This window comes from Entelurus aequoreus, linkage group LG10 (assembly GCF_033978785.1).
Source record: "Entelurus aequoreus isolate RoL-2023_Sb linkage group LG10, RoL_Eaeq_v1.1, whole genome shotgun sequence".
Classification (NCBI taxonomy): Eukaryota; Metazoa; Chordata; class Actinopteri; order Syngnathiformes; family Syngnathidae; genus Entelurus; species Entelurus aequoreus.
This window is the reverse complement of record NC_084740.1, coordinates 15,620,527-15,646,404: the sequence shown is the minus strand read 5'-3', so window position 1 is coordinate 15,646,404 and position 25,878 is coordinate 15,620,527. Positions and strand designations below refer to the sequence as shown.

At 41.4% G+C, this 25,878-nt stretch overlaps 1 protein-coding gene across 1 annotated transcript in view; it reads right to left on the bottom strand.

Annotated features, from left to right (window-relative positions):
* Window positions 1-25,878, bottom strand: part of hepacama (hepatic and glial cell adhesion molecule a) — a 44,910-nt gene that overhangs the window by 5,675 nt on the left and 13,357 nt on the right. The window contains exons 2-5 of the mRNA XM_062060194.1: window positions 15,704-16,051; window positions 9,957-10,238; window positions 4,199-4,289; window positions 4,012-4,079 (exon numbers count right to left, since the gene is read on the bottom strand). Coding sequence (XP_061916178.1) covers window positions 4,012-4,079; window positions 4,199-4,289; window positions 9,957-10,238; window positions 15,704-16,051 — 789 coding nt within the window. The remainder of the gene's footprint in view (window positions 1-4,011; window positions 4,080-4,198; window positions 4,290-9,956; window positions 10,239-15,703; window positions 16,052-25,878) is intronic.

The following is a 25,878-nucleotide window of genomic DNA, read 5'->3' as shown; positions in this document are numbered from 1 at the left end:
CGTGAAGGTAAGGACATATTTATTTTTACTATAACAAAAAGAACAAACTAAAGGCGCGCACAAGGCAGAGGTACAAACTTGACTATGAAACAAAAAGTTTCACTTAACGTAGACTAAGGACATGAAACAAAAGAACTGCTAAACGTGACATGAATAAACAAAAACTTACTTGGAACAAGCTTTGGAAACGATCATGGAACAATGGCATGGAATCAACGCATGAGTGACAAGGGTAACAGCAGATAATGTCGACAGGCCCGCCAACAGAAAAAGACAGGCTTAAATAACAGTGACATGATTGGTGACAGGCGTGTGAGTCCAAACGTGGAACAGGTGGAACTAATGGGTAACCATGGAAACAAAACAAGGGAGTGAACAACCAGGAACTAAAAAGCGTCCAAAAAACAAACAGCACATGGCCAAACAAAAACATGATCAACACAGACATGACAGTGTTAAACAATGTCTGTGACGAACGTACTCATGTGGGCATTCTAGTACATGCTCTCTGCCTGCAGCCTCCCGTGTTATTCCTTCTCGTCTCATGCTCTACCGCCTGCTCCGATACAAAATAAAAATATTTCAATTTTATTAGTCCACGTCGTTTTACACGGGACTGTTTCGTCAACATTAGCCAGTATGAAGTTGGACATTACCACTCGGTTTGAGGAAACGCAAGATTAGGTTTGATGAATTTCATCTAATTGTGGCATGCGCACACTAGGGTTGTACGGTATACCGGTATTAGTATAGTATCGCGATACTAATGAATTATATTCGGTTCTATACTGCCTATGAAAAGTACCGGTCCCACCCCCCTTGCGCCCCTGTCATTGTCATGTCGTGTCATTTCTGGTTTCAAGCAGAGAAGCATGTTCGGCAGTGCACACACACAGAGTACTTACAAGCAGACACAGTGTGTAGACAGAAAAGGGAGAATGGACGCGTTTTGGCTTAAAAACTAACAATAAAGGTGAAGCTATAACACTGAAACGCCCTCAGGAAGAGGTGCTTTAAGACATGGCTAACTAGCTAGCAGCTAACGTCCATCCGCAGTCTGCAGTGTTTTAGCTACTTCTAAATCACTAATCCTCGCCTCCATGGCGACAACTAAAGTGAGTTTCTTACAAGTATCATCCCTGCGGGACGAGGAATAGCTAAACATGCTTCACTACACACCGTAGCTCACCGGCATCAAAATGTAAATAAACGCCATGGGTGGATCTACACCTGACATCCACTGTCATGATACCAAGTACAATAGCGTATCTAGTCGATACTACTATGATTACGTCGATATTTTTTGGCATTACATCTTCTTTCGTTTAAAAAAAATTCATATTATGTTTATAAACTCTGGAAATACGTTCCTGGACACATGAGGGCTTTGAATATGACCAATGTATGATCCTGTAACTACTTGGTATCGGATTGATACCCGCATTGGTGGTATCATCCAAAACTAATGTAAAGCGTCCAAACAACAGAAGAATAAAATGATTATTACATTTTAACAGAAGTGTAGATAGAACATGTTATAACAGAAAGTAAGCAGATATTAACAGTAAATGAACAAGTAGATTAATAATTCATTTTCTATTACTTGTCCTTAATAATGTTGACAAAATAATAGGTAGATAAATGACACAATATGTTACTGCATATGTCAGCAGCTAAATTAGGAGCCTTTGTTTGCTTACTTACTACTAAAAGACAAGTCGTCTTGTATGTTCACTATTTTATTTAAGGACAAACTTGCAATAAGAAACATATGTTTAATGTACCCTAAGATTTTTTTGTTATAATAAAGCCAATAATGCTATTTTTTGTGGTGCTCTTTATTTAGAAAAGTACCGAAAAGTATCGGAATAATTTTGGTACCGGTACTAGTACCAAAATATTGGTCTCAGGACAACACTAGGGCACACTAACACTAACATGCGGCATGCAGTGAGATTAATGCTGGTAAAGTGGAACCTTGATTTACACACTTAATTGGTTCTGGAACAGGGGTTGTAAAAAGATAAGTTTGTATATTGAAGCACATTTCTCCATAAGAAACAATGTAAACATAAATAATGGGTTGCAGCCACGACAAAAGCCCATATTTCAGTAAACATGTGTACACAATATACAGCGCTATAGAGTACTGTACAACAAACAAAAATAACAAGGTGATAGATCCACTTTCAATTTAACAACAACGCCAAAACAACAACACTTAGCTAAACTGTCCTCATTCTCAGTCGCCCTGCCGACACGCACACACTGTGACTAGCTCTTCTGCACTCACAGTTTGAGATCACAAAACTTCTTAACTTTAACTGCCAGGTCGCTACAACGACTAGGAATAGCACAATTAAATCCACTTTACTTTAAGATTGGAGGGGGCAGTGTAGACAACGCGGTTTCTAACCACACATCTCTTGTTTATTGCTTTCTTTGGACTCATATTGAGCTATTAGATACTAGAAAATGGCTACACAGCTCTTAAAAAGCACACAAAGTGTCATTGAGCACAGTAGCTAACGACAGCCGACTGAATGTGAATCGGAGCGCCATCAGCCCGCCCACAATGGCTGTGCTGCCGGGTACAAAATGGCGGCTGAAATGTTCGTACGATGAGACGAGGTTCCTACACCAATGCATATTTTTATCCGGTCTGTGGTTCGTACATCAAAAAGTTTGTACAATGAGGGGCTCGTAAATAAATAAAAATATGGAAAACATTTGTGCAATGAGGGGCTTGTAAATAAAAACAATTACGGAAAAAGTTTGTACAATGAGGGGCTCGTAAATAAATAAAAAATATGGAACAAGTTTGTACAATGAGGGGCTCGTAAATAAATACAAATATGGAAAAAGTTTGTACAATAAGGGGCTCGTAAATAAAAACAATTATGCGGCTCTGGTCAGGTGTACCTAATGTTGTGACCAATGAACCTGTATACTGTTTATGAAGTTTATTTTTGACCGTGTCTGAAAAAAAAATTGCGGTGACATTCATCTTTATATCGATATACTGTATATTTAACGGTGTACATTTTTTAAAAGATGATCTCTGATACTTTTGGAGAGGGAGGGTTTCATTTGCAATCTAAAAGGGATTGCTTCCGTATTTGCAGACATATTCAGAAAGTGGGTTCAAAATGTGACTGCGAAACAATATTTACATCAAAGCATATCCAATACATATTATCTAGACCAGTGTTTTTCAACCTTTTTTGAGCCAAGGCACCTTTTTTTGCGTGGAAAAAATGCGGAGGCACACCACCAGCAGAAATCATTAAAAAACTAAACACAGTTGACAGTAAAAAGTCGTTGGATATGACTTTAAACCATAACCTAGCATGCATTAAGATAGCTCTTTTTGGTGTCTTTTTCTCTTTTTTTGGTATTTTTCTGTAGCAGTTTCATGTCTTTCCTTTGAGCGATATTTCCTGCATCTACTTTGTGTTTAGCAATGAAGAATATTTCAGTTGTTTTTATCCTTCTTTGTGGGGGCATTGTTGATTGTCATGTCATGTTCGGATGTACATTGTGGATGCAGTCTTTGCTCCGCAGTAAGTCTTTGCTGTCGTCCAGCATTCTGTTTTTGTTTACTTCGTAGCCAGTTCAGTTGTAGTTTCGTTCTGCATAGCCTACCCTAAGCTTCGATGCCTTTTCTTAGGGGCACTCACCTTTTGTTTATTTTTGGTTTAAGCATTAGACACCTTTTTACCTTCACACTGCCTCCCGCTGTTTCCGACATCTACAAAGCAATTAGCTACCTGCTGCCACCTGCTGATATGGAAGAGTATTACACGGTTACTCTGCCGAGCTTTAGACAGCAGCACATCATTTGCAGACTATAATTACTGGTTTGCAAAAAATATTTTTAACCCAAATAGGTGAAATTAGTGGTTGAAAAACACTGATCTAGACCACAAAGAAGTATGATAGATGAATATTAGAATCATCATAGGTCTCGTTTAAGTTGTTGCACACATTTTATTTAAAAAAACAACTCACTGTCATGGCCATTTTCAATCTGCTCCATGTAGATGGGAGCCCTCTGGGGGACAGGCCTATGCTTCTTTCTACATTGCAGCAAAGCAGGGGAAACAACAACAGGAGAAAATGTGTGTATGCAACGACAAGCAGACTAAAAAAAAAAAAAGAAAACATTGGGGAGAAAAGAAAGAGTGGAAGCACTCACTTGGAAGGCTTCCAACAGGCACACACCGTCACCAGGGTGATGAGGAGGAATATGCCCCCGGTGGACAGGATGATGTACAGCGAGCTCCGTCCTACACCAGAAGCATAAGAGTACATAGGGACGACGAGAAAGAATAACGTCAGGGGCCGAGTGTGTCCTCTAATTGGGTTACTGGTGACATTGCCTATTTTTTAGTGGAACATTCTTAATTTAGACGTGAATAAAACACTCTGGCTAGTACTGTATGTCACCATGCAAACAATGTCATTACAACAAAATGGATTGCAGAGAATGGGGCAGCACATAGCAATACTGTACAAACAATAATAATAAAAAAAAAAGATTCCTTGAATCCACTGCAGCACCTCCTTTTTCTTTCTCTCTACTCGTAAATAATAGTCCATTCATTAGATTACAATACCCCTCCCCATCCCCCTACTCGTGGCTCCCTACCGGTGCCCGGTAGCAACTCCACTGCCTGGATGTACGTACACTTGCAGGCCACAACACTGTTAGCTGTGTTCACATTGTTCAAGTTGACACTGATGTACCATGATGTGACATAACTAACATTCCAAACCAATAAGCCATTTACTGGGTTGAATACATAGGCTATTTATATACTATGCTGTATTTACCGGCTTAGATTTCACAAAAAGCTTCTAAAATATACTTTTAAAGAGGTTTTGTGTCATTGGTCCATGTTTCTATGCTCCTATGCTGTGTGTGGCATTAAAACCTTTTAAGGCCCAAGCTGTTTGTTTACATGCTTTTTTTTTATTTTTCTTTGCTATTTGGGCTTATTGGATTGATTGATTGAAACTTTTATAAGTAGATTGCACAATACAGTACATATTCCGTACAATTGACCACTAAAAGGTAACACCCGAATAAGTTTTTCAACTTGTTTAAGTCGGGGTCCACGTTAATCAAATCATGGACCCTAATTAGGAATAAAAACTAAGAATCATCTTTTGATATGATGTATCTAGTCCATAAGTACACAAACGTGTACTTCATGTTTAGTGACATGCTAATTCTTATTTTTATACATTTTTCCCCCCAAATTCCATTGTATGTTATACTCTTCTGACACCACCAGATGGCAGTATAAGTGTCCACATAAGCGGCCATAAGACCCCAATTCAGTAGTGTACACAATTTTGGAAATAAGAGCTGAAAGGTGCTGTCCACGCATGTGGCCAATAAACCTTTAGAGCAGTGGTTCTTAACCTTGTTGGAGGTACCGAACCCCACCAGTTTCATATGCGCATTCACCGAACCCTTCTTTAGTGAAAAATAAAATGTTTTTTTTAAAAAATTCAAGACAAAGTTATATGTTTTTGGTAACACTTTAGTATGGGGAACATATTCTAAGTAACAAAGACTTAATTTAGAGTTATTTGGTTAGGGTTAGAGGGTTAGGGCCAGGGTTAGAGGGTTAGGGTTATAATAAGGCCAGGCATTAATAAGTACTTAATAATGACTAGTTAAGAGCCAATATGTTACTAATTTGCATGTTAATAAGCAACTAATTAATGGTGAATATGTTCCCCATACTAAAGTGTTACCATGTTTTATTACTGGTGCACAAAATGAACCGTGCATGAGCATCACCTTGTTCACAGAACAAAACCAACACAGTGCATAAACTCACAACAAATTACACACCTGCAAAAGAGTCTGACTTCTGCTGTTGCCGTATCCGTAATACGCCGATAGGGAGACGTTTTTTTTTTTACATAATGAGTCGGGTGTGTCTTGACCTCCGCCGAACCCCTGAGCCCGACTCACCGAACCCCTAGGGTTCGATCGAACCCAGGTTAAGAACCACTGCTATAGAGGTTTTAAATTAAACATGTTGTCACTCATTATTTATGTGAAATTAGTTTTATACTTTTTTAACTCAAACTTGAATTTAGTTTGATGCAAGTTCTGTACTAAAATGGATTCATTGGAAAAACATGTTTAACACCGTTTTTTCCGTTTTAAGCCGCACCCACTGAATTTTAGAATAAATAAATATGTTTACATAGGTCATAAGCGGCAGGTACATACCGGTACAAAATATTTTGTACATTTTTATTTACATACCGGTGCCTGTCACACGGCAGTATAACGGCTGATCAAACAAAACAGAAGTCACCGTCATTGACCCACTAGCTGTGGAAGCTACTGTAGCTCTCCAATCAGTTAAACAGACTCAATAACTCCACGGTGATGTTTTGGTGGTCTACATAGACACTTGTAAACGTGTTAGCATATTTGCCAATGTTAACGACGCTAGCTTGATTACATTACGATAGCACATACAAACACTGTATGCACTCCTACAGACATCACACATGGGACGGTTTAGTACAGGGGTGCCCAATACGTCCATCGCGAGCTACCGGTGGATCGCAGAGGGTGTGTCAGTCGATCGCCAGCCAGGCATTAAAAAAATAGACCTCAAAATTAGCGATTATCAATCTTCATCATGACGTCACTTTCGTCACTTGATTGACATTCACGGCACCCGAGGGTCTTGTGAGATGAGATCATTATTAAAAAAAAATGACCGACAGGAATGCGAGAAACACTTTTTATTTCAACAGACTCTCGTGCTGTATCTGCCGGCAAAACTCTAAAAACCGACTGCACAGTTCCTTTCTTCACAATAAAAGCGCTGCTTCATCCTGCCTGCGCTAACACAATAAGAGTCTCAGAAAGCTGGCGTGCACAAGCTAGCAAGCTACGGAGTTTGCCGCCAATGTATTTCTTGTAAAGTGTATCAAAACAAATATGGAAGCAGGACAAATAAGATGCCAGAAAGCAACCACTTTCATGTGGTATTGGACAGAAAGGAGGACTTTTGTTCTCCTCCATTTGAAAATGTGGACGTTATCAGCACGAATGTCAGATTTCAATCAATGCAAGTCATCAGAATCAGGTAATACACCAACTTATATTCTTGTCTTCATGAAAGAAAGGAATCTATATGTGTTAAACATGCTTGTATTATCAATAAACACCTTTAACTTGTTGACGAAAACGCATCTTTCATAAATAATTAAATATAAAAATTATACATATGAATGAGGTAGATCCCCTCGACTTGGTCAATTGAAAAGTAGCTCGCCTGCAAGAAAAAGTGTGGGCACCCCTGGTTTAGTAAGTATGAATTGTTTTAGTTATATTGTAAAACTTACAAACGTTGCTTGGAGTGATGAAAGAAGAATCCTTTTGGGCAAAAACGCTATGTAAAAACACTTCCAGTTCAAGGAACAAACAGGATGTACATTTTTTTAACCACAGCACCTGCAGTAAGCAAACTCGTCCAAAAGATGGCGCCATAGCACAAACAATAACACACCTTTTCAGTGTCTCTGTCGGTGTAATATTCAAACTATTTGTTAAAAATACAAAACATTGTGGCCGTTAGCAGAGAAAAATCTACAAACATTATAAGCCGCAAGGCTCAAAGCGTAGGAAAAAAGTAGCGGCTTATAGTCTAATAAATACGGTACTACTTTTTGTGTAGAAAATGAAAACTTTACCATTATTACAATATACATTTTAAAATATTCCCAAATTTACTTCGACCAGGAGCTGATTCAAGTCCAACCGCCTTATGAGACGAACACTAACAGGGTGCGCCACAGGAACCAGTATGATTGCATTGGGAATTATGCCAGAGCAGGAAGTGGCTAGGAATACGTTTGTTGTACAATTTCTGATGAAGCGCTCTGTCATTTATTAATAGACATCTTAAATCTGCTTCTTCACGCAAAGTGGGGTCTACCACAAATCGCGTGGTCCTGTCCGCACAGCTCGTGATGTGCGTTTAACCCTTGTGTAATGTTCATATTGTTGTTACTCAGCCAGCGTTTGTGGGTCTGATGGACCCGTTGCATTTTGTGGCTTTTAATGCCTCACAATCAAACACTTTTATGTTAAAATACTGAACAGATGTTTACATTATCCCAATAAACATCTGTTCAGTATTTTAACATAAAAGTGTTTATGGCTGAGTTTTGTTGTTACTCAGCCAGCGTTTGTGGGTCTGATGGACCCGTTGCATTTTGTGGCTTTTAATGCCTCACAATCAAACACTTTTATGTTAAAATACTGAACAGATGTTTATTGGGATAAGGTAAACATCTGTTCCGTGCAACGTTCATATTGTTGTTACTCAGCCAGCGTTTGTGGGTCTGATGGACCCGTTGCATTTTGTGGCTTTTAATGCCTCACAATCAAACACTTTTATGTTAAAATACTGAACAGATGTTTATTGGGATAAGGTAAACATCTGTTCAGTATTTTAACATAAAAGTGTTTGATTGTGAGGCATTAAAAGCCACAAAATGCAACGGGTCCATCAGACCCACAAACGCTGGCTGAGTAACAACAATATGAACGTTGCACGGAAAATTTTTCTGCCAGTTTTTGCATCCCACAGGGATTCTTCTTTTGTGTTTCTGCACCTGCGGTTCCCACACAAGGTTGCAACATTGTTTGTCAACACCGTCTGCTCTCATTTGTTCAAAGATGTTCTGTGTACCTACAATCTGTCTGTCATGTCTGTGTTCATGTTTTTGTTTGGCCATGTGCTGTTTTGTTTTTTGGACACTTCTCTAGTTCCTGGTTTCACTTCCTTGTTTTGTTTGGTTTCCATGGTCACCCATTAGTTTTCACCTGCCATGTCACGCACCTGTGTCACGTTTAGACTCACACACCTGTCACCAATCATGTCACTGTTATATAAGCCCACCTTTGTTCATCACTCGTCCTGCCTGCATTGTCTTTGTCACACCGGTTCATGTCCCTTGTTGACCAAGTAAGTTTTCATAGTCCATGTCCTAGCTTCTGCTAACTAGCAGCTTCTTTTGTGTTTTAGGCACGCTTGCCTTTTTTGTTTATTGTTTGCGTTTGTGATAGTTTGAGTGATTTATGTTTAATAAATCCAAGCTCACCTTCACGCTGTCGTCCGGAGCCGTTTTTGCATTGGAAGAACAACCCCGCAGCCAGCTGCGACCCCCCCACGTGAGACTGTCCTCCTCCTGTCTAGGCCTGCTGTGTGTGTGTGGGTGGGTGGGTGCATGTGGTACACAGAACATCAATTTCCACACTTCTATTAGCCCCGGGTCAAATGGACCCGAACATCTTATATGTAATAGAAATGTGTAGAGGGGGTGTATGGTGTGTGGTCATTAAATATGTATTCTGATATATGTTCTTCACAGAAAATGAGTCAAAGTCAGTGAGTCTCAGTTTGAAAAATTAATTAATTGTATCATTTTTCTTTGAATAAAAAAATGAAAACGGGTCCCACAGACCCGAACACCACACAAGGAAGGGCGGCGCTGGGCACTGCTTACTGCATTTGCGTTCTATAAAAGTCTCTTTTAGCAGCTTTTCGTGAAATCTGACCTGGTGAGAACAGCCATCCTGCTGATGGCATTATATTGCAGTCTACACGTATCTCTTATGTTTGACTGCAATCTACTGGTCCCACATATCATTTCACCATGTACCAAATAAAATAGCTTCGAGGTCGGTAAGCAAAACCAGAATTATTCCGTACATTAGGCGCACCGGGTTATAAGGCGCACTGTCGAGTTTTGAGGGGAAAAAAAAGATTTTAAGTGCGCCTTATAGTCCGGAAAATACGGTATATGAAATAATTTTATTTTTATTTTTGGTTCCGACTTGGAACACAGTCTTTAAAATACTGCAAAGCATTCTATACATTTTACTAGCATAACATGCCACCTACTGTAGACAGTGAGCCTGACGGGCGTGCTCTTCATGCTGCTGATGGGGTTCTCCACCGAGCATGTGTAGACGTCGTCGTCAGACATGAGAACGCGCGAGATGGTCAGCACCTTCTGGTCGTGCGAGAGCAGCAGGCGAGAGTCGTTGGCCTGCACCTTGCCTCCCTTCAGCCAAGCGTACACGGGCTTGGTGCCATTGTCGTGGGAGCAGTGCAAGTGGAAGTGCTCGCTGTACTCAAGGACAGACGACGCCACCATCTGGATGTATGGCCTGGAGATGGGAACTGGGGATGACAGAATCGCAACACGGATGTGACATTACCAGAGGGTGAGTCATGCATGATGTGCCGTTACTTCCTAAATTGAATCCAATTTAACGTTGTGTAATTTCTCCGTTTGGTCCATTTTATATTGACATTAACACCTCAGCCACAACATTTTAATATGTTCATTAATGTGGTTGTAGTTTGAATACAATTTGAAAAAAATCTGTTTTCGAAAATGGTGGGAAAATTCTTCATTTCCAAGCAGGCCTGGCCCTAACCCAGGGGTCGGCAACCCGCGGCTCTAGAGCCGCATGCGGCTCTTTAGCGCCGCCCTAGTGGCTCTCTGAAGCTTTTTCAAAAATGTATGAAAAATGGAAAAAGATGAGGGGAAAAAATATATATTTTTTGTTTTAATATGGTTTCTGTAGGAGGACAAACATGACACAAACCTCCCTAATTGTTATAAAGCACACTGTTTGTATTAAACATGCTTCACTGATTCGAGTATTTGGCGAGCGCCGTTTTGTCCTACTAATTTTGGCGGTCCTTGAACTCACCGTAGTGTATAACTTTCTCCGACTTTTTAGGACGTGTTTTATGCCACTTCTTTTTCTGTGTCATTTTGTCCACCAAACCTTTAACGTTGTGCGTGAATACACAAAGGTGAGTTTTGTTGATGTTATTGACTTGTGTGGAGTGCTAATCGGGCATATTTGGTCACTGCATGACTGCAAGCTAATCGATGCTAACATGCTATTTAGGCTAGCTATATGTACATATTGCATCATTATGCCTCATTTGTAGCTATATTTGAGCTCATTTAGTTTCCTTTAAGTCATCTCAATTCAATGTATATCTCATGACACACTATCTGTATGTAATATCTTCTAATTTGTTGCGGCTCCAGACAGATTTGTTTTTGTATTTTTGGTCCAATATGGCTCTTTCAACATTTTGGGTTGCCGACCCCTGCCCTAACCAATCTGGTGCCCTAGGCAAGATTTTAGGTGGCGCCCCCCCCCACATCGGCAGTGAAGTGTACATACTCACAAGAAACCGAATAGCTTTGTCTTTGACCTTTTTTTTTTACTTAAAGAAAGCAAATTAACATATTATAGGAGAATGTTATGTTATGATTATCTTTAACTGAATCACAGCAGTGCTCAAATTAAGAAACAGCATTCCCTCTCATGTGATATTGCTTAATTAACATTAATGATGTGCACTTTAACAACTAGGCTTACAACTATACCTAATATATAAAGGGGTGGAAAAGGGACTATTACATGCAGGGCAAACATTAGCTAACCAGAAGGCAATAACAATGTAAACAAAAAACACCTGCTTAAAAGATCTAATACAAATGTCTCTGAGGAATGTAAGGCGGGAATACTGTAATTACCTAACGTTACATTATTATTTTCCATAACAATTTAGCCCCCTCCGCAATATTAACCCAACGTTAAAACAGAACTAGCTATTTATTGATTAGCAATTGCCGAATCATGTAACATTAGCTTAATGCTAAAAAGCCAGGTTACTATCACATTCTGTAACAGACAAATCATTTCATGTAGGCTAACGTTACCTACCTGCTACCTCTGTCTTTTTCTCGTTTCTCCTGCTCTTCTTTCCTCTTTTTTCTTACCTGGGCACCTGACAGTTTTGGCCGTTTTGACATCTTGTGTTGATTTTTTGATGTGGTAAGAGTCATGATACGGGAAGGGAGGGGGCACACCGTGCGGGGGGGGGGGGGGGGGGGTGTAATGTTGTAACAAATAATATTTCTATTAAATAGGCTTTACTTTGCATTTTAATCAACGTGGGATTATTTTTTGTATTTAGAAATAATAGTACCAATTTTTTTTTTTTTTTTTTTCTCCAACATTTGTGGCACTGGCGTGGCGCCCCCTGATGGACGGCGCCCTTAGCATTTGCCTATACGGCCTATGCCACGGGCCTGCCCTGTTTCCAAGAATACTTTACTTAATTCAAGTATAGTCGTCTCTCGCCACCTCACGTTTCAAATATTGCTGATTCAACACAATCGTTTTTTTTAAAGCATATTCTAAAACATTTTGCCCCAAATTAAGCATTTTTCAGCATAAAACTGGCTAAAAGACGACAAATGTCAACACTACAGGAGTATTGGCCAGTATAGAGGAGACCAAACCAACCAGAGCGCGCTTGTGTAGGGGGGCGTGGTCTGCGGGCCTGCCGCGGAGCGGAGTGTTTAAGGACCCCTCTGGAGCCAGGCTCGGAGGTGGGGCACGATGGCGAGCGCCTGGTGGCCGGGCCTGTCCCCATGGGGCCCGGCCGGGCACAGCCCGAAGAGGCAACGTGGGTTCCCCCTCCAATGGGCTCACCACCCATAGCAGGGGTCATAGAGGTCGGGTGCGATGTGAGCTGGGCGGCAGCCGAAGGCAGGGCACTTGGCGGTCGGATCCTCGGCTACAGAAGCTAGCTCTTGGGACGTGGAACGTCACCTCGCTGGGGGGCAAGAAGCCTGAGCTAGTGCGCGAGGTGGAGAAGTTCCGACTAGACATAGTCGGACTCACTTCGACGCACAGCGAGGGCTCTGGAACCAGTTCTCTCGAGAGGGGCTGGACTCTCTTCTACTCTGGCGTTGCCGGCAGTGAGAGGCGACGGGCTGGGTGGCAATTCTTGTTGCCCCCCGGCTCAGAGCCTGCATGTTGGAGTTCAACCCGGTGGACGAGAGGGTAGCTTCCCTCTGCCTTCGGGTGGGGGAACGGGTCCTGACTGTGGTTTGCGCTTACGCGCCAAACCGCAGCTCAGAGTACCCACCCTTTTTGGATTCACTCGAGGGAGTACTTGAGAGTGCTCCCCCGGGTGATTCCCTCGTTCTACTGGGGGACTTCAACGCTCATGTTGGCAGCGACAGTGAAACCTGGAGAGGCGTGATTGGGAAGAATGGCTGCCCGGATCTGAACCCGAGCGGTGTTTTGTTATTGGACTTTTGTGCCCGTCACAGATTGTCCATAACGAACACCATGTTCAAACATAAGGGTGTCCATATGTGCACTTGGCACCAGGACACCCTAGGCCGCAGTTCCATGATCGACTTTGTAGTTGTGTCGTCGGATTTGCGGCCTCATGTTTTGGACACTCGGGTGAAGAGAGGGGCGGAGCTTTCTACCGATCACCACCTGGTGGTGAGTTGGCTGCGACCTGGCAGACCTGGCAGGCCCAAACGCATTGTGAGGGTTTGCTGGGAACGTCTGGCAGAGTCTCCTGTCAGAGAGAGTTTCAATTCCCACCTCCGGAAGAACTTTGAACATGTCACGAGGGAGGTGCTGGACATTGAGTCCGAATGGACCATGTTCCGCACCTCTATTGTCGAGGCGGCTGATTGGAGCTGCGGCCGCAAGGTAGTTGGTGCCTGTCGTGGCGGTAATCCTAGAACCCGTTGGTGGAAACCGGCGGTGAGGGATGCCGTCAAGCTGAAGAAGGAGTCCTATCGGGTTCTTTTGGCTCATAGGACTCCTGAGGCAGCGGACAGGCACCGACAGGCCAAGCGGTGTGCGGCTTCGGCGGTCGCGGAGGCAAAAATTTGGACATGGGAGGAGTTCGGGGAAGCCATGGAAAACGACTTCCGGACGGCTTCGAAGCGATTCTGGACCACCATCCGCCGCCTCAGGAAGGGGAAGCAGTGCACTATCAACACCGTGTACAGTGAGGATGGTGTTCTGCTGACCTCAACTGCGGATGTTGTGGATCGGTGGAGGGAATACTTCGAAGACCTCCTCAATCCCACCAACACGTCTTCCTATGAGGAAGCAGTGCCTGGGGAATCTGTGGTGGGCTCTCCTATTTCTGGGGCTGAGGTTGCTGAGGTAGTTAAAAAGCTCCTCGGTGGCAAGGCCCCGGGGTTGGATGAGATCCGCCCGGAGTTCCTTAAGGCTCTGGATGCTGTGGGGCTGTCTTGGTTGACAAGACTCTGCAGCATCGCGTGGACATCGGGGGTGGTACATCTGGATTGGCAGACCGGGGTGGTGGTTCCTCTCTTTAAGAAGGGGAACCGGAGGGTGTGTTCTAACTATCGTGGGATCACACTCCTCAGCCTTCCCGGTAAGGTCTATTCAGGTGTGCTGGAGAGGAGGCTACGCCGGATAGTCGAACCTCGGATTCAGGAGGAACAGTGTGGTTTTCGTCCTGGTCGTGGAACTGTGGACCAGCTCTATACTCTCGGCAGGGTCCTTGAAGGTGCATGGGAGTTTGCCCAACCAGTCTACATGTGTTTTGTGGACTTGGAGAAGGCATTCGACCGTGTCCCTTGGGAAGTCCTGTGGGGAGTGCTGGGAGAGTATGGGATATCGGACTGTCTGATTGTGGCGGTCCGCTCCCTGTATGATCAGTGCCAGAGTTTGGTCCGCATTGCCGGCAGTAAGTCGGACACGTTTCCAGTGAGGGTTGGACTACGCCAAGGCTGCCCTTTGTCACCGATTCTGTTCATAACTTTTATGGACAGAATTTCTAGGCGCAGTCAAGGCGTTGAGGGGATCTGGTTTGGTGGCTGCAGGATTAGGTCTCTGCTTTTTGCAGATGATGTGGTCCTGATGGCTTCATCTGGCCAGGATCTTCAGCTCTCGCTGGATCGGTTCGCAGCTGAGTTTGAAGCGACTGGGACGAGAATCAGCACCTCCAAGTCCGAATCTATGGTTCTCGCCCGGAAAAGGGTGGAGTGCCATCTCCGGGTTGCGGAGGAGACCCTGCCCCAAGTGAAGGAGTTCAAGTACCTCGGAGTCTTGTTCACGAGTGAGGGAAGAGTGGATCGTGAGATCGACAGGCGGATCGGTGCGGCGTCTTCAGTAATGCGGACGCTGTATCGATCCGTTGTGGTGAAGAAGGAGCTGAGCCGGAAGGCAAAGCTCTCAATTTACCGGTCGATCTACGTTCCCATCCTCACCTATGGTCATGAGCTTTGGGTTATGACCGAAAGGACAAGATCACGGGTACAAGCGGCCGAAATAAGTTTCCTCCGCCGGATGGCGGGGCTCTCCCTTAGAGATAGGGTGAGAAGCTCTGCCATCCGGGGGGAGCTCAAAGTAAAGCCGCTGCTCCTCCACATCGAGAGGAGCCAGATGAGGTGGTTCGGGCATCTGGTCAGGATGCCACCCGAACGCCTCCCTAGGGAGGTGTTTAGGGCACGTCCGACCGGTAGGAGGCCACGGGGAAGACCCAGGACACGTTGGGAAGACTATGTCTCCCGGCTGGCCTGGGAACGCCTCGGGATCCCCCGGGAGGAGCTGGATGAAGTGGCTGGGGAGAGGGAAGTCTGGGCTTCCCTGCTTAAGCTGCTGCCCCCGCAACCCAACCTCGGATAAGCGGAAGAAGATGGATGGATGGATGGATTTCCGAGATTGTCTTAGATTTTACTTAATCCACCCATCCATTTTCTACCGCTTGTCCTAATGCTGAATGAAATTCTATGAATGCTACAACCAATAATAATATATGCCTACCATCCACCGTCAGCTCAATGTAGTGCTCCCCTGTAAAGGTGTCATCCGTGATGGAGACCTCCACTTCGTAGGCCCCTTCGTCCGACAGCTGCAAGTTGTGAAGCAGCAGCGAGCCATTCTCGAACACCAGGATGCGGTTGCGGTACTCTGGCCGCAGGTTTCCGATGATGTCGGTGCCGATGGACTGCACCACGGTGACGGGTTTGATTTTGTCCTTCTTCAGCTGCCACTTGATGACCGGCTTGTCTGTGCTGCTGCTGGTGTAGCTGACGGACAGGAGGGCCTCTTTGCCTACGACGCCCCTCACCACTTGGGTTTGGGTGGTCACGTTGACCCCCGACACCTCGCCTGAAGGAACAATGGAGGTTGCATGAGAGGTTAAGGGAGTAGTACTTTTTTTTTTTTTTTGGCCCCTAGACCCTATTCTTCTTTTTAATACAAAATAAAGTTGTAATATTAGCACTATCAAACACTACTTAAATAGTACAATATTGCAATAACAAAAAAAGTACCGTATTTTCTGAACCATAGGGCGCACCGGACTATAAAGCGCACTGCCGATGAGCGGGTTTTGTCAGGTCTATTTTCATACAAAAGGTGCACCGGATTATAAAGCCCATTAAAGGGGTCACATTATTTTATTTTTTTTGTAAATGGAAAACACTTCCTTGTAATGTTGGATGTGCGCACATTTTCAGGACTTATGCAGATCCCAAATACAGATCAGCAGGTACCAGAAGGTAAGAAAAGTTGCTTTCGCATAATATTGCGAAACAAAACGCCCGATATGTCTTTCCTTACACACACACCATAATAATACTCGTATGTTGAAGCACAGTACAATCCATCAAGCGGTGCGGCTTCATAGCTTACCAAAGTCATACTAAATCTGTGTGGATAACACCTTGAGATTCAAACGTCTGGATGATATGACAACTGTGGTTGATAACCTAATTGAATGTCTAACAGTTGAAATTTGTATGGAAAAAGTAGAAATGTCATTATTAGTTGTATATATATAAATCGCCAGGTACACGCATTGAATGTTTTACAGATTGGATGGAATGCCTGTTTTAAAGAAGAATAACATTAATAAAGCTGTCTTCCTTTGTGGAGACTTTAATATTGACCTGTTAAATCCCATTAATAATATATATATAGATCATTTCATTGACACAATGTACAGTATGAGTCTATATCCCAAAATCACCAGACCCAGTCAAATTACATCCCACTCTGCCACTCTAATCGACAACATATTCACTAATGATATTGAGAATAAGACCGTAAGTGGGCTATTGATCGAATATATCACTGACCACCTCCCAGTTTTTCTGATGGAAACTACAGGACAAAAAAATTAGAAAAGCCCACCCAATACAGAAAAACGAGATTAGAGGAGTCCATTAGTTTATTTAAACATGATTTACTGGAGCAGAATTGGGATGTAAATTATGAAAATGGTGATGTTAATAGTGCTTACAATATATTCTTGAGAAAATTTAGGTCATTGGGCAGCACGGTGGCAGAGGGGTTAGTGCGTCTGCCTCACAATACGAAGGCCCTGAGTAGTCGTGAGTTCAATCCCGGCCTCGGGATCTTTCTGTGTGGAGTTTGCATGTTCTCCCCGTGACTGCGTGGGTTCCCTCCGGGTACTCCGGCTTCCTCCCACCTCCAAAAACATGCACCTGGGGATAGGCTGATTGGCAACACTAAATTGGCCCTAGTGTGTGAATGTGAGTGTGAATGTTGTCTGTCTATCTGTGTTGGCCCTGCGATGAGGTGGCGACTTGTCCAGGGTGTACCCCGCCTTCCGCCCGATTGTAGCTGAGATAGGCTCCAGCACCCCCCGCGACCCCGAAGGGAATAAGCGGTAGAAAATGGATGGATGGATGGATTTAGGTCATTATATGATAAAAATTGTCCAATAAAAGAATGCACCAGTAAAAGAAAATATACTAATTGTCCTTGGATCACAAAGGAAATGCAAAATGCTTGCAAAAAGAAAAACACTCTTTACAGGGAATTTATAAGATTGAAAACAAAAGAAGCAGAATATAAATATAAAACATATAAAAACAAATTAACTCATATTATAAGGTCAAATAAGAGGGATTATTATAAGACGTTACTAGATGATAATAAAAACAATATCAAAGGAATATGGAATTTTTAAACAGTATTATAAGAAACAGTACCTCTTCAATTAGCTATCCAACGTATTTCACGAATGATGGTAAAGAAAATGATAATATTGAAGATGTGGCTATAATGCCTTCAATAAATTCTTTGTAAGTATTGGACCCGAACTTGCAGAAAAAAATCCCAGATCCACAGACAACTGGTAAAAATATGGAGGGATTGTTGGAGAGAAATCCCAATTCTATGTTTTTAAATGCAGTGGGTGAAGAAGAAGTGTTGGATATTGTAAACAAATGTAAGAACAAAATGTCCACTGACTCCAATGACATTAGTATGGCATTGGTGAAAAAGGTCAATACAGGGATATCAAAACCATTAACATATATCTGTAATTTGTCATTTCAAACCGGCGCATTTCCAAATCAAATGAACATAGCTAAAGTTATACCTCTGTTTAAAACTGGGAGCAAACACCACTTCACAAACTTTAGACCCGTCTCTTTACTTCCACAATTCTCTAAAATATTAGAAAAACGATTCAATAACAGGTTAGATGCATTTATAGAAAAGCATAAATTACTCTCTGACTGTCAATATGGGTTTAGATCAAACAAATCTACATCAATGGCAATAGTTGAAACAGTAGAGGAAATCACAAATGCCATAGAAAAGAAACAATATGCAATGGGAATATTTATTGATCTAAAAAAAGCATTTGACACAATTAACCATGATATATTAATCAATAAAATGGAAAAGTATGGAATCAGGGGAGTTGTACTAGACTGGCTTAAAAGTTACTTAAATAAGAGACAACAGTTTGTGAAGTTGGGGGATTGCTGTTCATCGTGTTTGGACATTGCTTGTGGTGTCCCCCAGGGGTCAGTGTTGGGGCCAAAACTGTTCATCCTCTATATCAATGATATATGTAAAGTGTCTACATTATTGAAATGAGTGTTATTTGCTGATGACACTGATATTTTTTGTTTAGGGGATGACTTAAATCAATTGCAGGAAGAAATGAGTGAACTAAAAACTTGGTTTGACTATAATGAATTGTCATTAAACCTGACTAAGACTAATGCTGTTTGGAAAGAGGACACGTGAAACAAGGGTGCAGATACAAATAGATGGGGTGGATATTGAAAGGGTTTTTGAAATAAAATTACTTGGAGTTACAATTGACGATCAAATTAACTGGAAATCACATATAAAACATGTACAACCTAAGCTGTCAAGAAGTATCTTAGTAATAAATAAAGTAAAGCATGTTCTAGATCACAAATCACTCCACATTCTTTACTGTTCATTAGTTTTACCATACTTAACCTACTGTGTGGAAGTCTGGGGGAATAATTATAAAAGCTCATTAAACTCAATAACTATACTTCAGAAAAGAGCTGTACGGATCATCAACAAGGTTGGATATCTGCGGCCGTACTTATCAAGCTTCTTAGAATTACTCCTAAAAAGTCTGCTAAGAGTTGACTTAAGAGTAAATAAATTCTTCGCTGAAAGCTGCACTTAAAAGTTAGTTATCAAGCGTCTTACTCACACTTTCAGCGAAGTGTAGGACTGAATCTTAAGTGTCACACTCAGAGCTGAATTACGACATTACTATGTGCCGTAAACGGAATTTTAGGTGACGTCATTTCTGTGTCCATAGAAATGACCAATCACGGAAGGGAATCCGTTGTCTAAGAATAAAGATATATCTTGGAAATATTTAAGTGGACAATGGGAGTGTATATTTTGACAATAAACTACAAAATAATACAAAACAAACTAGTCCCCGCCGGCACTCACGCTACCGCTCCCTCTCTTCTCTCGCCCACACACTCACTGACGTCACTCACCTCACGGCCACACACATACGCTACTCTCATAACATTTTCTTTCCAATTCATTAATTAGGCAACTCATTTGAAACTGGTGTGGGTGGCTCTATATATACTAGCCCACTGCAGCCACATGCAGAAATCAAGAAGGAATCGAAAAGTATTAAATCTGTGACAAAAATAATACCCGCTCTGTCTAAACGATACCGTTTGATCAGCTGCTCATCATCAAACAAATGCAGGACATCCTTCCGCTCCCTGAACGTTCGCGCACGTCTCTCTCGCCTCAGTGCCATCCCCTGCTGGCAACTCCTAACCACTTAGGACACCTCTGAAGGTCTCTTAAATATCGTGGAGAGTAGGAGTGATTCTTAGACTTAAGAACGTTGATAAAAAGCTTTTATTCTTAAGTTTGAGAGTAGGACTAAATTTCGCAAATTCTCAGGACTTAAGTGTAAAATGGCACTCTAAGAAGCTTGATAAGTACGGCCCCTGGACCTTACTCATTCACTATTCTTACAGTCAAAAATATTGACATTTAATGATATTATTTTGTATCAAACTGCACAAATAATGTATAAAGCCAAGATAAATAAACTCCCAGGAAGCATTCCAAAATTGTTCAGCACACGAGAGGAGGGTTATAATTTAAGGGGGATTTTAAATTTCAAAATGCTTAGTTATAGAATGACCATTAAAAGTTTTTGTATTTCAATTTGTGGAGTGAAATTATAGAATGGTTTGAATGTGGAGTTAAAGCAATGTCCAAACATAAAGCAGTTTAAAAAGAAGTATAAGTACATGGTATTCCAGAGGTACAGAGATGAAGAAGGGCTTTGATATTGGCTTGTTTGTGTTACAGAAGAGTGTGGGGCTGCCCATTGAGGCAGTGGTGGCATGATACAATTTCCATGATCACTAGTGGTAATGGTGTGGCTATGTATGTGTGTAGTGTGCATATGTATGTATATATCTGTAATTTATGTATATACAAGTTCATTAAGTTTGTACATAGAGTGAACAGGTAGTTCTAGCTCAGAGTAATTTATGATTTAAAGAAAAGGGGTGGGGTTAAATAAGTATAAACTTCTTCTCATTCCTTTTCAAATATGTAAAAAATAAATAATTGTTTTTTATTCTCCATTGTTTTCATTTTGTTATAATGGCTGTTAAAGGCCTACTGAAATGAATTTTTTTTATTTAAACGGGGATAGCAGATCTATTCTATGTGTCATACTTGATCATTTCGCGATATTGCCATATTTTTGCTGAAAGGATTTAGTATAGAACAACGACGATAAAGATTGCAACTTTTGGTATCTGATAAAAAAAAGGCTTGCCCCTACCGGAAGTAGCGTGACGTAGTCAGTTGAACATATAGGCAAAGTTCCCTATTGTTTACAATGATGGCCGCATGAAGTGAGAGAGATTCGGACCGAGAAAGCGACAATTTCCCCATTAATTTGAGCGAGGATGAAAGATTTGTGGATGAGTAAAGTGCAAGTGAAGGACTAGTGGGGAGTTGAAGCTATTCAGATAGGGAAGATGCTGTGAGAGCCGGGGGTGACCTGATATTCAGCTGGGAATGACTACAACAGTAAATAAACACAAGACATATATATACTCTATTAGCCACAACACAACCAGGCTTATATTTAATATGCCACAAATTAATCCTGCATAAAAACACCTGCGTGTTTGTTACGCTAGCTCCTAGCTCCTCTGCTAGCTCCTAGCTCCATAGAACACGCCAATACAATTCAAACACCTGATCAACACACACAATCACTCAGCCCAAAAGACCGTTCACCTAACCCAAGGTTCATAAAGCTTATATATTTTTAAAAAGTTACGTACATACGCAAAAAAAAGTTGCGCACATACAGTCAAGCGATCAAATGTTTAGAAGCCAAAGCTGCATACTCACAGTAGCACGTCTGCGTCTTTGTCATCCAAATCAAAGTAATCCTGGTAAGAGTCTGTGTTGTCCCAGTTCTCTACAGGCGTCTGTGTATCGAAGTCAAAAGTCCTCCTGGTTAGAGTCTCTGTTATCCGAGTTCTTCCATCTTGACTGCATCTTCCGGGAATGTAAACAATGAAGCGCCGGCTGTGTACTGTTGTTGCTGACTACGTTCGAAAAATGCGTCCATTTCGCACCGACAACTTTCTTCTTTGCTTGCTCAGCTTCCTTCTCCATAATGCAATGAACATGATTGCAACAGATTCACGAACACAGATGTCCAGAATACTGTGGAATTATGAAATGAAAACAGAGCTTTTTCGTATTGGCTTCAATGTGGAAGGCATACCCGTGTTCGCCGGTCTACGTCACGCGCATACGTCATCCTCAGAGGCGTTTCGAACCGGAAGTTTAGCGGCAAATTTAAAATGTCACTTTATAAGTTAACCCGGCCGTATTGGCATGTGTTATAATGTTAAGATTTCATCATTGATATATAAACTATCAGACTGCGTGGTCGGTAGTAGTGGGTTTCAGTAGGCCTTTAAGGCTATAGCACTGTATTGGATCAGGCTTGCTCTTGTTTTTATGCATATTTGAAATAAAAATATATCAATCAATCAATCAATCAATGGTGTTCACAGCTGTCAGTAACCTCTGTCTCGTACACTCGTACACGCCGGGAGCAAAAGCAGTCCAAGAGAAGCAACTAACAATTCGCAGTCATGTTGTTGTTATGATAGGCTGTACATCAAGTGTTTACTTATATAGCCCTAAATCACGAGTGTCTCAAGCCACAACGACATCCTTGGCTCAGATCCCACATCAGAATCTTGTTTCAATGCAATTTCCTCTTTGTAATGCCAAATGTTGATTGTGCTGTATTTTTGGAATTGCACTGTTATTGTAATTAGTGTCTAGTGGGATTCAAGATAGCCATAATATATGTAACTATTAGCCACACATGGTGCACAGGCCACAATTACACCTAGTTATGAATTAGAGGGTCACCAAATCTGGGCCTGCAGGCCACGAGTTTGAGACCCCTGCTATACATTCCATGAAAGCTAATGTCTGTAGCTAAACTTTGCCAAATCTCTATCATTAGCTGACAAGACACATAACTAATGTGTGTGCATGTGAGTTACGTGGGGTTATGTGCTCGAAGCCGGAAGAGGGCGGCATACAGTATAATGCTTACAACACTTCGTAAAGTTATCGCCCTCGAGGCAGCCGAATAAAGGTTGCAAAGAGCTGATGGAACCAATACCCTATCCCACAAAATCAAACACGGTACAGTCCGACTGTCTTATACAGTAACTTACATTGTGTTCTAGGTTGTACGGTATACCGATACTAGTATAATGCCAAGGAGCATGTTCGGCAGCGCACAATCACAGAGTACTTACAAGCAGACACAGTGTGTAGACAGAAAAAGGAGGATGGACGCATTTTGGCTTAAAAACTAAAGATAAAGGTGATTTTATAACACTGAAACGCCCTCAGGAAGAGGTGCTTTAAGACATGGCTAGCTAGCTAGTGGCTAAAGTCCAGCCCCAGACTGCAGTGTTTTAGCTAGTTCTAAATCACTAATCCTTGTCTCCACGGCGACAAATAAAGTACGTTCCTTACAAGTATCATGCCTGCAGGACGAGGAATAGCTAAACATGCTTCACTACACACTGTAGCTCACCCGGCGTCAAAATGTAAACAAACGCTATTTGTGGATCTTCACCTGACATCCACTGTAATGATACCAAGTACAAGAGCGTATCTAGTCGATACTACTATGATTACATCGATATTTTTTAGCATCACAAAATCTTTTTTCGTTTTTTTTTAATTGATATTATGTTTAAAAACTCAGAAAATATGTCCCTGGACACATGAGGACTTTGAATATGACCAATGTATGATCCTGTATCTACTTGGTATCGGATTGATACCCAAATTAGTAGTATCATCCAAAACTAATGTAAAGTATCCAAACAACAGAATAATAAGTGCGTATTGCATTTTAACAGAAGTGTAGATAGAACATGTTAACAGAGAGATTTAAACTATTATACAAACATGGGGTCTGGTTCAAATATAGAGATGAGGGTCTTTAATTTGACCTGCTGCTATACTCTGTCTCAAAGTGTTATCATGTGCTCAATGTTTCCTTACCATTATTGCTATGTTGTCTATTACCATTATTGCTATGATGTCTATTACCATTGTTGGTATATTCATTATTCCTACCTTGTTGATACAAATGATTGTTACAGTGTAATAATTATTGTTACCTGTGGTAATGCCACTATGATACAACATCTGTATTATAATCCTTGAACAAAGTGAGAGTGAAACTCATGTGAATAATCACTGAATGGAGAACTGGGGGTGGGATTAAATAAATTATCTTCTTCCCACTCCCTTTCAGGCAAAGCTGGACAATAATGCACTATATTAATTTATACTATTATGTTTTGTCAACTTGTACGTCTTTGTCATTGCCTGAAATAAATAAATGAAAAATGAAAATGAAAAAACGTAAGCAGATATTAACAGTAAATAATCAAGTAGATTAATAATTCATTTTCTACCACTTGTCCTTAAAGGCCTACTGAAAGCCACTACTACCGACCACGCAGTCTGATAGTTTATATATCAATGATGAAATCTTAACACTGCAACACGTGCCAATATGGCCGGGTTAACTTATAAAGTGACATTTTAAAATTCCCGGGAAATATCCGGCTGAAACATCGCGGTATGATGACGTATGCGCGTGACGAAGTCAGAGTAACGGAAGTTATGGTACCCCGTAGAATCCTATACAAAAAGCTCTGTTTTCATTTCATAATTCCACAGTATTCTGGACATCTTTTGCAATTTTTTTAATGAACAATGAAGGCTGCAAAGAAGACAGTTGTAGGTGGGATCAGTGTATTAGCAGCGGACTACAGCAACACAACCAGGAGGACTTTGTTGGAGCGCTAGCCGCGCTAGCCGCGCTAGCCGCGCTAGCCGGCGACTTCACCTTGACTTCCTACGTCTCCGGGCCGCCAAACGCATCGGGTGAAGTCCTTCGTCCTTCTGCCGATCGCTGGAACGCAGGTGAGCACGGGTGTTTCTTTATCAGCGAGCAAAAGTTGCGAACTTTATCGTCGATTTTCTGTACTAAATGCTTTCAGCAAAAATATGGCAATATCGCGAAATGATCAAGTATGACACATAGAATGGATCTGCTATTCCCGTTTAAATTTAAAAAAAAATCATTTCAGTAGGCCTTTAATAGTTTTGACAAAATAATAGAATGATAAATGACACAATATGTTACTGCATATGTCAGCAGTTAAATTAGGAGCCTTTGTTTGTTTACTTACTACTACAAGTTGTCTTGTATGTTCACTATTTTATTTAAGGACAAAATTGCAATAATAAACATATGTTTAATGTACCGTAAGATTTTTAGTTAAAATAAAGCCAATAATGCCATTTTTTGTGGTCCCCTTTATTTAGAAAAGTATCCAAAAGTATCGAAATACACTTTGGTACCGGTACCAAAATATTGGTATCGGTACAACACTATTGTCATCCATGAACTAGGAAGTGGTCTCTTGATGTGCAGTAACCTAAAAAAAAAAAAATGCATGAATTTCTAACTTCTATTCTGAGGGATTTAATTTCTAATTTTGCTGTGGAAAATAAATGGATCAACTCTTTCTCCAGCACGCAACAAAACATGGAACAGTCCTGTTGTTTTTGGTAAATGAGGAAGCAGCCTGCTAGCTAACATGTGATTTGAAAAACCAAAACACATATGGCCGTTTTGTTTTTGAGACATGATGGAACCATTCTTCACCCCCAGAAAAAAAAATGGTATAGTCACATGCCATTCTTTTAAAAAAAACAATCCAATCCAATCCACTTTATTTACATAGCACATTTAAACAACAAAACTGTTTCCAAAGTGCTGCACAAAAATAATAAAAACAAGATTCAAATACTATCCTTAGCTCCACCAATGACTGAATAAAAACAAAATAAATATAAAAACAATATACAAAAAAATATGATTAAAAACAGATTTTAAAGGGTAAAACCAATAAAACAATACATATAAATATACATTTAAAAACACAGAGGACCACACAACTCACGTAGTGTTAAAAGCCATAGAATAAAAGTGGGTCTTAAGACGAGACTTGAAGAGCTGAAGCTGGCTCTCGGACCTCAGAGGAGTGTCA